The sequence below is a fragment of the Camelina sativa genome, chromosome 7, assembly GCF_000633955.1.
Source record: "Camelina sativa cultivar DH55 chromosome 7, Cs, whole genome shotgun sequence".
Lineage (NCBI taxonomy): Eukaryota > Viridiplantae > Streptophyta > Magnoliopsida > Brassicales > Brassicaceae > Camelina > Camelina sativa.
In genome coordinates this window covers 24,605,792-24,619,500 of record NC_025691.1, presented here as the reverse complement: position 1 = coordinate 24,619,500, position 13,709 = coordinate 24,605,792, and the positions used below count along the sequence as shown (strand labels likewise).

General features: G+C 34.8%; 2 protein-coding genes across 3 annotated transcripts; one reads left to right on the top strand and one right to left on the bottom strand.

The window, feature by feature from the left end:
- LOC104702393 (protein NLP5) lies at positions 3,601-7,207 on the bottom strand. 2 transcript variants are annotated; one of them, XM_010418247.2, is made up of 5 exons: positions 6,861-7,207; positions 5,686-6,530; positions 5,562-5,609; positions 4,601-5,474; positions 3,601-4,520 (listed from the first exon to the last, which is right to left on the bottom strand). In XM_010418247.2, the coding sequence occupies exons 2-5, from the start codon at positions 6,499-6,501 to the stop codon at positions 3,784-3,786; spliced, it is 2,475 nt and encodes an 824-aa protein (XP_010416549.1). In that variant the 5' UTR covers positions 6,502-6,530; positions 6,861-7,207; the 3' UTR covers positions 3,601-3,783. The 2 variants fall into 2 exon arrangements, with proteins under 2 accessions (XP_010416549.1, XP_010416548.1); XM_010418246.2 differs by having other exon boundaries at positions 5,686-7,207.
- Positions 12,016-13,709, top strand: LOC104702392 (GDP-mannose transporter GONST3-like). Its single transcript, XM_010418245.2, has 2 exons — positions 12,016-12,205; positions 12,358-13,709. The coding sequence occupies exon 2, from the start codon at positions 12,437-12,439 to the stop codon at positions 13,589-13,591; it is 1,155 nt and encodes a 384-aa protein (XP_010416547.1). The 5' UTR covers positions 12,016-12,205; positions 12,358-12,436; the 3' UTR covers positions 13,592-13,709.

The following is a 13,709-nucleotide window of genomic DNA, read 5'->3' as shown; positions in this document are numbered from 1 at the left end:
ACATACAATAATCATTAAACGCTTGGGATGTAAATTCACCATCATTGTCTAAACGTATAGTCTTAGGTGGAAAATCTGGAAAATGTGCTCTTAGTCTTATAATTTGAGCTAACATCCTAGCAAATGCTAGGTTCCTTGTGGATAACAAGCAAACGTGTGACCATCTGGTTGATGCATCGATCATAACCATAAAATATCTAAACGTCCCACAAGGTGGGTGTATTGGTCCACATATATCACCTTGTATCCTTTCCAGAAAGTTTAAAGTCTCTTTATTGACTTTGGCTGGTGATGGTCGTATAATAAGTTTCCCTTGTGCACATGCTACACACGTGAGATTTTTAGGGATAACTTTTCTCTCTTTAAGGGTGTGCCCATTTGAACTATTAATCAGTTTACGCATCATGTTCGTACCCGGATGGCCAAGCCGGTCATGCCATAGAGTGAACTGTTCATTGAACATTTTGTGTTTTGCCAAGTTAGCTTCTATCATGTTAATCTTAGCATGGTATAAACCAGTGGATAGTGCATGTATAGTCTCTAGGACCTTTTTATGTCCATTTACAATTTCAGTAATGTATAGAAATTCTTTGCTACCTTCACCCTTTGTTTCAATATGATAACCATTCAATTGAATGTCTTTAAAGCTCAATAAGCTTCTCTTAGAGCTGGGTGAGTACAAGGCATCACTTCTTTCAATATGTGTGCCATTAGGTAATAATATATGAGCTTGGCCGTAGCCTTCTATTAAGCTTGTTATACCTGCAATTGTACTAACATTGGCACTTTACATTATGAGGTTTATGAAATATCTTTTGTCTTTCAATATTGTGTGGCTGGATCCACTGTCCACCACTAGTACACTCATATCCTCGGCCATTTCTATAATGACAATAATTTTGTTTTAAACTTTAATAAAACAAGCAAATAAATATTGAAATAAAATCATTGAATTTAAACCAAAATAATTATCCAATACATAAACCGAAATAAAGCATAAAAGCTTAGAATTTAAACCAAGGCCATAACATAAAATTAGTTATCTTCTTTAAAACAATCGGAAGTCTCAAAGGCTAGTGAGTCATCATTCTCATGGTCGAAGTCATCTTCACCATCGAGATGCACATAGTTGGCTTCTGGGTTCTTCTTCAAGACTTCTTGATATGCATCAATAAGATGCTTAGGTGTTCTGCAATTCTTGGCCCAATGGTTAGACATACCACATCGGTGACAAACCGATTTAGCCTTGTTTTGTGGTTTAAAGGACCCACGGCCCCTACCACCACGGCCACGACCTCCACGGCCATAACCATCAAAGCGGCTAGCTTGGTACTGTCCATGACCACCACGTCCTCTACCACCACGGCCACAGCCATAGTGTCTTTCTCTGNCTATTCATCAACAATAGCTCATTGTTCTTCTCAGCTAGTAGCAAACATGAGATTAGGGCCCCATAGGTTTTAAAACCTTTTTCACGGTACTGTTGCTCAAGTAGTATGTTGTGAGTGCTAAAAGTAGACAATGTCTTCTCTAGCAACTCATTCTCTGTCACCTCAGTACCACACAACCTAAGGAGTGAGACAATCCTAAAAAGCTCTGAGTTATACTCAACCACGGATTTTGATCCTTAGGTTTTTCTAATCGAATTGAGCCTTTGGTAGGAGCACCGTTTGTTGGTGTGCGTATCTGCGTTTAAGCTTTGTCCAAAGGTCAAGATGATTCTCTATGGTGAGGTACTGATTCTTGAGACTCTCAGCAAGGTGATGGCACATATGCATAATGGCCTTGTAATTTTGCTTATCGGATGGTTCAAAACCTTCCTCAATGCACTCAAACAAGTCCTTTGACTTTAGCATGATCTTAGTGTCCAATGCCCATTGCAGGTAGTTGTCTCCAGAAGCATTCAAGGCAGCATAGTCTAGGTTGTTAAGCCTTGCCATCTGCATAAAACAGAAATAGACAACCGATCATTAGCATGCGGTATTTGAGACCGAACCATGCAATCAATCAATAGGTCATGCGGTATTTGAGACCGAACCATGCCATCAAATTAAATTCAGGTCATGCGGTATTTAAGACCAAACCATGCCTTGCCTTATATATATATATTTTCGGTTTTTAGTATGCATGGAAACAAACAAAACTAGATAGAAACTAGCATGCAACAATTTCCTTTTCTTATATGTTTTTAGAAATTTCCTTTTTTTTAACTCTTCCTTTTCTAATTAGGAATTTAAACAAATAATTTAGGGAACTAGACTTTCTCTAGGTTCCGATTTTGATTTAGGGTTTAGGGTTCTTAAACAGCCGAAAAGAAACAAGGAAAAATCTATGCCAAATTCGATTTAATTTCAAGGATGCATGCAGTTTAATATTTTAAATATCCTAGAACAATCAGATTAATATTTCACTTATGGAACTCGATTTTAACAGTTTAGTTCTAGGGTTCTTATGCAGCAAACAATCAAGCAACAATAAACAATCAAACAACCGGATTTTAAGCTTGACAAAGTTTGGTGCAATTTCACAAACAATCTAACAATCCTAAACAATCGGTTTTAGAGTTTTATAGAATTAAGAGATCTTAAACATTGTTAGTTGTGTACTTGCATGTTTAGGGTTCAATAATCTTTAAGGTCAGGTTCGATTATATGGTCCCATAAGATTTCGATTTTACCTTAACACCAAAGGGGTCTGACCGGTTTTGATCTGGGAGCTAAAGACCTCAGATATCACTTGACCACGAACCACGAACCTCGAACAGAATCGCAAATTGCTTTCCCACGAACAGATCTCGAACCGCTCCTTGCACCGCTCACGTACTGCACTCATCCCGGAACCGCGAATCACGAACCAACCTCGAACTGGTTTCGGATGGAACTTGATCACGAGCACAGGCTTGCTCGTGAACAGGAATTAGTTTCAAACAAAGAGGAGAAAGACGGCGGTTTAGGGTTTTGGTGGAAGAAGAAGGATGAACGGCGGCGGTTAGGGTTTTAGGGTTTTACTCAGCTGGATCTTTAGAAACGATCGTGCTGATAACGTGTTGTAAACTAGAGAGTTCAAAGTGTAGAAACTCTTGTTCTTATTCATTGATCAAACTCGAGGTTACATATATATAGTCAAGGGCAAAGCCCAATTACATTAGGAATACTAAACCGACCTAGATTAAAGGATGTGGTCGATGAACTTTATAGCCTTAGACGGACACATGCCATGTACGGACCGTGTATGGGCTTGGTTACGAAGTCCATCCGTAAAGTGGTTTATAACTGCTTGTATATAGATTTAGTGAAATATTTGTTGTACACTATGAGTCAAAATATAGCCATAATTTATATTTTGTCAAAAAGGAAAATTTAATCTTTTTTTTTTTTTATGTTTCTCCTGAGAATACTCGTAATGTATAGCCAACGCAATTGTCATTTTTGGTTATCAAAAGCTAATTGACAATTTTTTTAGTCCTGTATTATTTTCTTCCTTAGTTCCTTACGATTGCAATGAATCTTAAACACAAGTTAAGATTGTTAATATATAATCAGAGTTTATGGAAGTGAAATAAATAAAAATTGTGTATCATCTACATATGCAAACCAACTACACATTACAAAAGTAGTAAAGTAGAAAACTTCAATAATTTTTTTCTAGAAGAAAAGGCTCTTTACACGTTTTCTCTTTCTTGCACCACCTAATAATCTTGACAATAGTAAAAAGAAAACCTATGAACAATGCTTACACAACACAGACTATATTATATGTAATCTTTGTCTCTTCATCATCATGTCATGAAGGGCATCCACTGGCAGAAGAACGTTCTGAAAGATATTGAGAAGAGAGCTGAAGCAAAAGCTTAATTGTTTGTCCCGGGAAAGATCTGCAAACATCTACACACTCATCTACATCGTCGTCACATCTCAACAAAACCCATTCATTGTCTTCATCTAAGTATTTCAAATCATATCTGCTCACATCTTCTATACTGAACCGTTTTGCTATTTCCCACAATAGATCGTTTAACCTATGCGAGTTTCGCATTCTAAACCGGATCTTCTCTTCCTCATAGGTTACCTTTATCCTTAGTAAATCATCCTCTTGTGATGATGTTGATGGTGATAAGTGTGTGGTGGTCTGCCTTTCCTTAAAAGATCTTGAGAGAGTCGTTGTCTCTTGTCTAGTCTTATCTGTAGGATCTTCCTTGTTAACTTGTGTTTCACTGGAGCAGCTCGAGCTGTAACTACACGAGGAACCAGGGGATTTTGTAGGCTGTGAAGTTGAAGAAAACAAGAATGTCGTCCTCTTGGATTGTTGTTGTTGTAATGATGATGCTTCTGGTGAAGAAGCTAGATTAGGGAAATTCGCGTAGAAGGAGCCTATAGGTAGATGATGACCCGAAACACCTTCAACCGAGTCAATAACTCGTTGGATCTTTTGTAATGAATGACCAACTTTCTTGATCTTTCTTGATGGCCATCTTTGTATCCCATGCTGCCGGCATATTCTCTTCAGTGTCGTTGGACAAACTGAAACAAACTCTAACATCAATAACAGAATCTCCCATGAACTGAAATTTCAAGAATTGGAATGTATACGTTTAACTTACCACCAATACTCTTGGCAGCATCTTTGAGACTCCCTGCGAAATATTGGCGAAGAACATCCAAAGTTATGTTTTTCTCGGCTTTTGTTCGTTTCTTCTCAGTTATTCTACTGAAACCACCAGTAGCACTAGAGAAAGTGCTTTTCTCATTCACACTTATACCTTTGCCATAGTCAGAGCCTAGCTCACCCATCTCTGTTGTTCCTCCATCGAATACTAATCCAGCATTTTGAGGGTTACTATTACTCTCTTGTACTTCAGACGGGTTCTCTATCTTTGGCAGTGTTACTCTTCTCTCTATGACCTCTCTCGCCATTGGATTTCCTTCTTCTTCTAGTTCCTTCTCCGTGACTGTCCTTAAACTTCTAGGTACGTGCGCCATTATAGTCGAAAGAGCATTCAACATTTTCCTCTGTTCCTCGATATCACGGCAACTTTTAGGCAAAAAGAACTCCAAGACAAAATCAGCTGAGCCTGTGTGGATGCAGCGTAAGCGTATAGCGACTGTACCATGTAAGCCAAACATAGTGGCGTGGTGAGAGAGAGGGTACTCAGATTTCTTATAGCTAGAGACATCAGATGAAAAGCAAGGACCATTGGTCAAAAAAGCTTCTCCTACAACTCCTTGACCTTTCAAGAGATGATGCTCAGAGCAAGCTTCATGGAATTCACGGACTGTAGGATCACCAACATAGCAAGCATCATCGATTGTGGATACACAATGAATATAGTTCTCATCGTTGTGACGGCAACCGGTTTTGCTTTGTTTGAGACAAGAGACCCATGTTTGAGCTAGTGGTAGTTTATGCGTCTCGCAAGCACATCTCAAGAGGTTTCTGATTTCAGGTAATGCAGCTTGGTAAGAGAAGTCAGGTCCCTGATTCAAGAATGATTTGGCTTCTTGTTATCAAAATGCAAGGAAGTTAAAACAAAAAGAGACCCGCACATTTTTAGAAACTTTTACCTTTAAAGAAGGCGGTATCGGAACTCCTGTGCTCCTTAGATCAACTGCCTGTGAAGAAAATAAACAATACTTAAAAGGTTCCAAGAAAGCTAGATAAAAAGAGAGAAAGCAAAAGAAGTAAAACCTGAAGTGCTCTGCAGATGCTTTCAAGGTCAGGGCTCAACTTAACCATTTGTGTGGTCATTACAACCTCAATAACACCTAAGCAATTCTGACTACCTTGTTCAAACACAGGAATAGCTAAAGTGCCTCGAACATCGCAGTCTTGAGCATGTTGGACTCTCGGATACTCCTCGTTCTTGAAAAACCTCACATCAGGAGTCCACTCAGGAACCTTCCCCAAGAAAACCCTTCCAGGCAAACCAACCAAGTCGTTGGAATTGGAACCTGAATCCTCCTGTTCAGTAGAGAATTGATAATTCACAGAGATCTCTCTGTAATGAGCAAGCCTTTGGCACATTGGATCATGGCTAAAAGGTTGTTCCTTTGTAGTTAAAACCCTCTTACCACCTCTATCAACAGGCACCCACAACTGAATAAGAGAGCCTCTCTCGCTTGTGTAATCTTTAATGTGAGCCACAGCTTGAACCAATCTCTCCATGACCGAAGAGCCGTGACCACTTGGTCCAATCCACCAGCGTCTGTTAAAGCTAGAGAGATCTCTCCCTTGATCCTCAAGACTCGATCTTTCAGCACAATCTTGACCGTACATCGTCTGAGATAAGCTACTAGATGAACAGATAGCTGCAGGTGGTGTGTCTTGTTGCGTTGGAGACCACATGAAGGAAGAAGGATCAAAAGGGGTAACAGAGGTTGAAGGACTAAAATTAAACAACTCGGAAGCAGCATCTGTTGTCTCTAACCAACAACCTTCTAGTAGTAAACCGTCCATGAATGAAGAATCCATAGCCGGATCCAAAGGAAGAGAATTGTTTTCCATGGCTCTCACTCAAATCAATGAAGCCACATCTGAAAAACACAAAGCATCCATTTCCCACAACAAATTAAGAATACAAAAACACATTTCAGGAGGAGAATCAAATCAAGCAAAAAAATCTTTGTAAAGAAACTGAGAGAATCAAGAGTAGTGAAAAGCCCCAAACTTTTTTAAAAAAATTATTAGGCTGTTGTTGATTCTTCTTACAAGTTGGTTAAAAATACCCTAATCCCTTGTGGGTTAAGATACACACTGATTTAACCCCAATCAAAGAAGGAATCTTCTTTTAACACTAAAACTAATCTGATTCTTACATAACGAAAAAACGAAGTAAAGATGAGACCTTTGAAACGAAAACTCACATAAAAAAAAAAAAAGAAAGACGCCAGATTCTCGGAAGATTCTTGAAATAGGGTTTTAAATGTTTATCCTTTTTAATTGAAGATTCTTCTTGGAAGAAAGAAAGAAAGAAACTGTCCTAAAAAAGGATTAGTTGGTGTTGTCTGAGAGACAGAAGAAACAGTTGAAACACCCTCCCCAAATCTCAGGGAAAAGAAAGCTGTAAAGATATGTCTCTTTGATGGGTATGTCCCTGGTGAAGAAGTAAGGTAAGGTACCTCTTCCACGCAAAAATCACCCCCAATCAAAATTAGAAAAAAAAAAACAATTTTTGGGGGCATCGTTATCTCATATACGCATCGGGAAAAAAAAAAGACTCTTTAATTAATAATACTACTACTACTTTTTTATAAAAGTATTGCAGAACAGAACAAGACTGTCTCTGTTTCTCTCACTTCCAGGCTGCGTGGGGTTACTGTTTGATAAAGAAAACATCCCAAGGACGGAGATTCCCATATTCTACACAGAGAGATTGATATATTCTTTCCTTGTTCTTTTTTTTTTCATGTCTCGGGAAAGGGTACGAAGTCAACGTTTGAATGTCAAGAGAAACTATCAGCAATTAGCATTAATAATTATTATTACGAACCACTAATAAGGGACCAAGTAGAGTTGACAAAAGCAAAATTTATGAGTTTATTGATACATATAAGTTGAATTTTCGCCGCTGGCTTTGTTTTTTACTTGTTTTTATAATTCGATAACCCAAGAAATTTGGAAAAGAAAGGGTGTATGTTTATGTAAATAAGAAAATAAAAACGATTACACGTCTTTGATCTTGTTTCCGCATTAATTTAGAAGATGATCTTATTATACTTCCATGTGTAACACTCTCCAAAAGAAGAAGTATTTAAATAGTAGCAAATAAAAGATTCTAAAAGCACAGTTAGAGAGAAGATGTCAAGTACTATATAATTATTAACTAGTACTTAAAAGTTTTGAACAAAATGAAAGTTTAATTAATAATTGATGGAGCAAGTTGAGAAAACAAGTGGGGAGCAGGTTTTGCTTTTCCCTCATGGGTAAAACTTTATAAAAATAGTAAAAAAAAAAAAATGAAAATCAATATAGTATTCGGGATATTTTATAATTACTAATTTGTTTTGGTCTTTAGGTCAGCGTTTTGTCCTCTTGGAACTAAAAAGATAATTTTGTAAAAGAAATGGAGGGCAATGTGTGTCCCAGTTAAGCTTCGTTGGAGATACGTGATTGCGACTCTTCAAGAAACAATTGTGTGTTCCTTGGTAACAAACGGGTTAATCCGTTAAGTTGTTGCAACGTTTTGAGTTTAACATAGTGGCTTAGTAGTATTCACCAAATGGAATACATATAGTAAATTCTTATACTAGTTCTACTTATGGATCATAATAGCTGTCCCCTCTTTAGACAATGAAAATTGCGGTTTGTGAGGTTGAAATTATATATGTTTTCGTGTATGTGTTTGTATGGTTAAAATGCTTTTTTTTTTTTTTTTAATGTTGCAACTTGCATTGTGAAGAAGCAAAATGCAATGCGTCTCAGTTTTTGTTCTTTCTTCCCCTCGACAAATCTTTCATAGTCAGTCTTCTAACTGTATTGTTTATTTGCTTTTTTAGGTGAACTGAACATATATAACACTTTTGCAATAAATAGCAGCCGCAATTGAAATAACTAAAAGACAAGGTGAGATTGAAAAACTGAAAGTCTGAAAAAGGAACAACAAAATTTTACATATGTATGAATAGAAGATTCTGATTTATATAACTAAAGTTATTTTTTTCCTGGCGATGATTTAATATTCCTAAAATATGTATTCTATAATAAACTAAAGTTTTCATATAATCCAAACTTTAAAAATTGTCACATCTCATAATTTTAATATATAAAATCTATTAATTTTATTAAATTATTAATTGAGCAGTAGCACCAATTTATGATGAAAATGTGCAAATGTGTATTACCATCCACATATTTCTTAACATGCATATATTTGGTATCATCATTTTGCATCAACGATTTTACAAAGCTTCTATTCCCCAATCTTTGTTGCTAACGTGGAGAAGATTCTAGCCAAGTTTGTTAAGCATATATTTTAAATCTACATAATGTTTTAGAATCTCTTGGACAATTCTAATATGACCGTTCTCTGCAGCTGTATGTAAAGGAAATGAATCATCTTTGTTGCAGACATAAACATCCTTTGTTGATCGGTCTAACATGTTGCATACTCCTTCGTATAACCTTATGGATGCTCATCCTAAAGAAATGGATATTCATTAAGAATAAAATCAAAGACATCTGCTCAAACAATTAAGAACAGCAATTAGCATGTTTTACAAAGAAATTTGAACACACTAAATTAACGTCATTCTATTCAATTTAATATAAAAATCTATTAATTTCATTAAGTTATTAATTAAAAATTCATTAACGATCTATTTTAGAGACAAAAAAATATACAATATTAAATATGAATTCATTTTCATATTTCTTAATATTTTATTTATAATAATATAGTATTATATAATGTATTACATGTTTGAAAGGAAGAAGAAAACTCACATGAAACTTGAGAACTTTTATTAAAATTTTGTATGGAAAAAATCTTTTTTCAACAAACTAACAAAAGGCAAACGTGATAAAAAAATGATATGATATATCATTGTCTATTTTATTTTATTTTTTATAAAACTCATACATCAAAATATTTTACTTATGTTTTGTTTATGTTTTGCTTATGTTTTACTTATTTTTTATTAATTTAAAATTTTATATTAAACAATATATGTAAGATGTTATGTAAATACAAAATTTTATCGGTGAAATTAGTTGAAAATATTTATTTACTAGGTACTAACCTGCGAAAACCCCAGGCTGAATTTTTTTGATAAAAAATTGTAATAATTTATTTTGTTATTATGTTATTTATTAATTTTTAAAATTTAAATTGTTAAACAGAATTGATATAGATTTTATTCGATTATCTTTTTTGATAAAAAAATTTAACCCGTTCCGGTAAAAAATGTTGATAAAATTTGTAGTTGTAGATTTTATTAAATAAGATTTTTAAAATCTTAGCTGTTAAATTTTTAATAATATTATTTTCAAGTACGAATTAGTTTAGATTCGAATAGATTTTATTTAATTTTGCAAATTTAATTTAATTTGATCTGTCTACGATTAAATTTAGTTTTGTAGATTTTATCAACGATTTTTTTATTAATAATTAATAAAGATTAATTAATTAATTAAACTTTTCTAATGGTAAGTGAATGTAATTTTTTACATATTTTAAGGTTAGTTTCATATTTGTACTTCCTAATTAATATAGTAGGATGGGTAATACTTTTTTTGTTTTATTAAATACTTAATATTAAATTTTAAGTAAATAAAAAACTTTTAAGTAAAATAAAATGTCAGTGATATATTATATTTTTGTTTTTACGAAAATCACAAATTAATAAAAATATATAAAACTTAATACATCTAGTACTTATATATGTGACAACAAATCATGAAATCAACAATAAAGTTAAAAAACAAAAGCCTAGAAGATTGGTCGAAACTTTTGTCAAGTTGTGATAATTTCACACGTCATATTTTGGTAAAGAGTTTCACGCAAACTGATATATATATATATATATATACAGTATATATATAATATATAGTTGACAACGTATTGGTAGGTAAAGAAAGCCTATGGTGATTCAGTTTCATATTGAAAATCATTTTATATTTGCCACTTAATAACTCATACAAAATTATAATTAAAAAAAAAATTACATTGTGGATGTGAGATTCATAACAAAATTCAAACTAGCATCCCTGGTTTTAGCTGGATTATAAGATGTGTGCTAAACAGTGAACTAACCGGACTAAATCGAATATTAATATATGCTATACATGTACTACATCCTAAAAAGTTTTCGTTTCATATTGTAATCAAAGGACGAGGCCAACTTGATTTAGCTATCAATATGAAATTGAATTTTCCCAAACACGGATCCAAGATTTTGTAAACTGCACCCAAAGCTCATCATCATTAGACCTATAAGCAGATTTTATATTCACCACTACACGATTAGTTATAAAAAAAAAAGGGCTTATTGGGCGGAGCTTACAAATAAATACAAGACGTAAGAGCGGTATGGCAGACATCAGACAGAAGCATAACATAGAAGCAATCAATCATGATTAGTCAAGTGACTGACTGATAATAAACAGATTCAATTTCAAGCTAGCCCGTTATACTAGTAGAAAGAATGAGATTTAATCACGTACAATACTCTAAACTAGATCGATTAAACGGACTATATGATCAAGAAACAACAACGAAGAACATTAATAAATAAATAAAAAAGTCTTTGACCTGACTGAGATGAAGATGCTTCGGATCTCGTGCGTGACACATGGATCTGGTTTAGTTACCCCCGTTATTTCATCGAGCATTTGGTATTAAAAACGTCCAATTGTGCATTGGTATTTGAAGATAAATTAAAAAATATCGATTAAGTTTAAATAATAATGAAATTGAAAGTATAAAAGATATAAACAAATCTGTCACTTAAAAATCAAACTTGTAAACTTATTAATGAATTGTATGATAATTTTTGTTTTTGGCAAAATATTTGGGGAAGATCTAGTTCCCAAACAACAGTGATAAATTGGATAGAAAAATAAAGAAAAATACCCTAAAATAGCACTAAAACAAGTTTTATGGACAATTATAGTACACATTCCATAAATTTCCAAAAATAACATTATTTTAACACATTTAAAATATTTAAAATCAATTTTTAAAATTTTTTTTTAGGTTTGGATTCTTAATTTCACATTTAGGATATAGTTTTGAGGGGTGTGGTTTAGTATTTTGAATTTAAAATTTAATTTTAAATAATTAAGTGGTGCTATTTTTGGAATTTTAGACATGTTATGCTAAATTTAGAAAAAAAACTTTATTTTAGTGCTATTTTTGAAAATTTTCTAAAAATAAAATAAAATAAGATTCTCAACTAATTTGAAACACAATTGTATTTTTGCATAAAAATATCTTTAACTAATTTAGTAATGATATTACCATTATTTAATTTAGTACATATTTAAAAGATAGATCACAGATGTATCCTTTAATAAAATTTTCCTACGTTCATCAACACACAGTTAATTACGCATTTAATCCCCTAATCCTAATTCCTAAATGATAACAGCTTCCTAATTCCTTCCTCTGTAGATAGATTTGTAAAGGGTCAAAGAAAGCTTCTCCTCTCTTCTTCTTCGTCTTCCTTCCTCCGCGACGCCATTACCAGACTCTCAAACATCAAGAACAGAGGTAAAAGCTTATTCCTCTAACACTATCTTTCAGCGAATTTGATAAACCCTAAATTGTTCGTTCCCCTTCTATTGTAGTCTTTGTTAAGCTTGATTAAGCGAGATCTAATCTTAACCACTCATGATCTAATTGTTCTGCTGCTATCGTTGTAGAGAAACCCTAATTTCCCAGAACTAATTGGTGGCTCTAATTTGGAATCAATATCGAGTTTTCAAGTCGGAAGCTAAATGAATGAGTGTTAAAAATCCCCACCAACATCAGATCTTTGAGATGACGAACGATGAGGAAATCGGAACTTCAATCACCGAAGTTAAGATTGTTCCAGAGCCACCAATCCAAGAAGAGACTTGGTCTAGTGTTTTCCTTCGTCAAGCCTCAGTCTATGGTGTAGCTGCTGGTTATTGCCTCTCAGCTTCTCTTCTCTCCATCATCAACAAATGGGCCATCATGAAATTTCCTTACCCAGGTGCCTTGACCGCTATGCAGTACTTCACAAGTGCCGCTGGTGTTTTGCTCTGTGCTCAGATGAAGCTCATCGAGCATGACTCTCTCAATCTCTTGACAATGTGGAGGTTTCTCCCCGCTGCTATGATCTTCTACTTGTCTCTTTTCACCAACAGTGAGCTTCTCCTCCACGCTAATGTCGATACTTTCATCGTCTTTCGCTCTGCTGTTCCCATTTTTGTTGCCATTGGTGAAACGCTTTTCTTGCACGAGCCTTGGCCGTCTGTAAAGACGTGGGGGTCTTTGGCTACTATCTTTGGTGGGAGTTTGATTTACGTTTTCACTGATTACCAGTTTACGATCGCAGCGTATAGCTGGGCGCTTGCGTATCTGGTGAGCATGACTATAGACTTTGTTTACATTAAGCATGTGGTTATGACGATTGGCTTGAACACTTGGGGTCTTGTTCTTTACAATAACCTTGAGGCTCTGCTTTTGTTTCCCCTTGAGCTGCTTATAATGGGAGAGTTAAAGAAGATTAAGCACGAGATCACTGATGAGTCTGATTGGTACTCGTTTCAAGTGCTTTTACCTGTGGGTTTATCGTGTCTGTTTGGTTTGGCAATCTCTTTCTTCGGGTTCTCTTGTCGCCGGGCTATTTCTGCAACGGGTTTCACTGTTCTTGGAATTGTGAACAAGCTCTTGACAGTTGTGATCAATTTGGTGGTGTGGGATAAACATTCTACGTTTGTTGGAACCTTGGGGCTCTTGATTTGTATGTTTGGTGGAGTCATGTATCAGCAGTCTACCATCAAGAAACCAAAGGCTGCACAAGAAGCTAAACCGCAAGAGCAAGATGAGGAACAGGAGAAACTGCTGGAGATGCAGGAGAGTAACAGCATCGATATAAAGGAAACTCCAGTATCAGAAGAGAAACTATAATCATATCTTTCCACTGAAGTTGGTAAATCTGAATCAGAAGAGAAACTCTATGATTTTTAGTGTGTGGATTTTGCAGTGGTTGTAGTTTCTACGGTACTGATACGATTTAGTTTTCGAT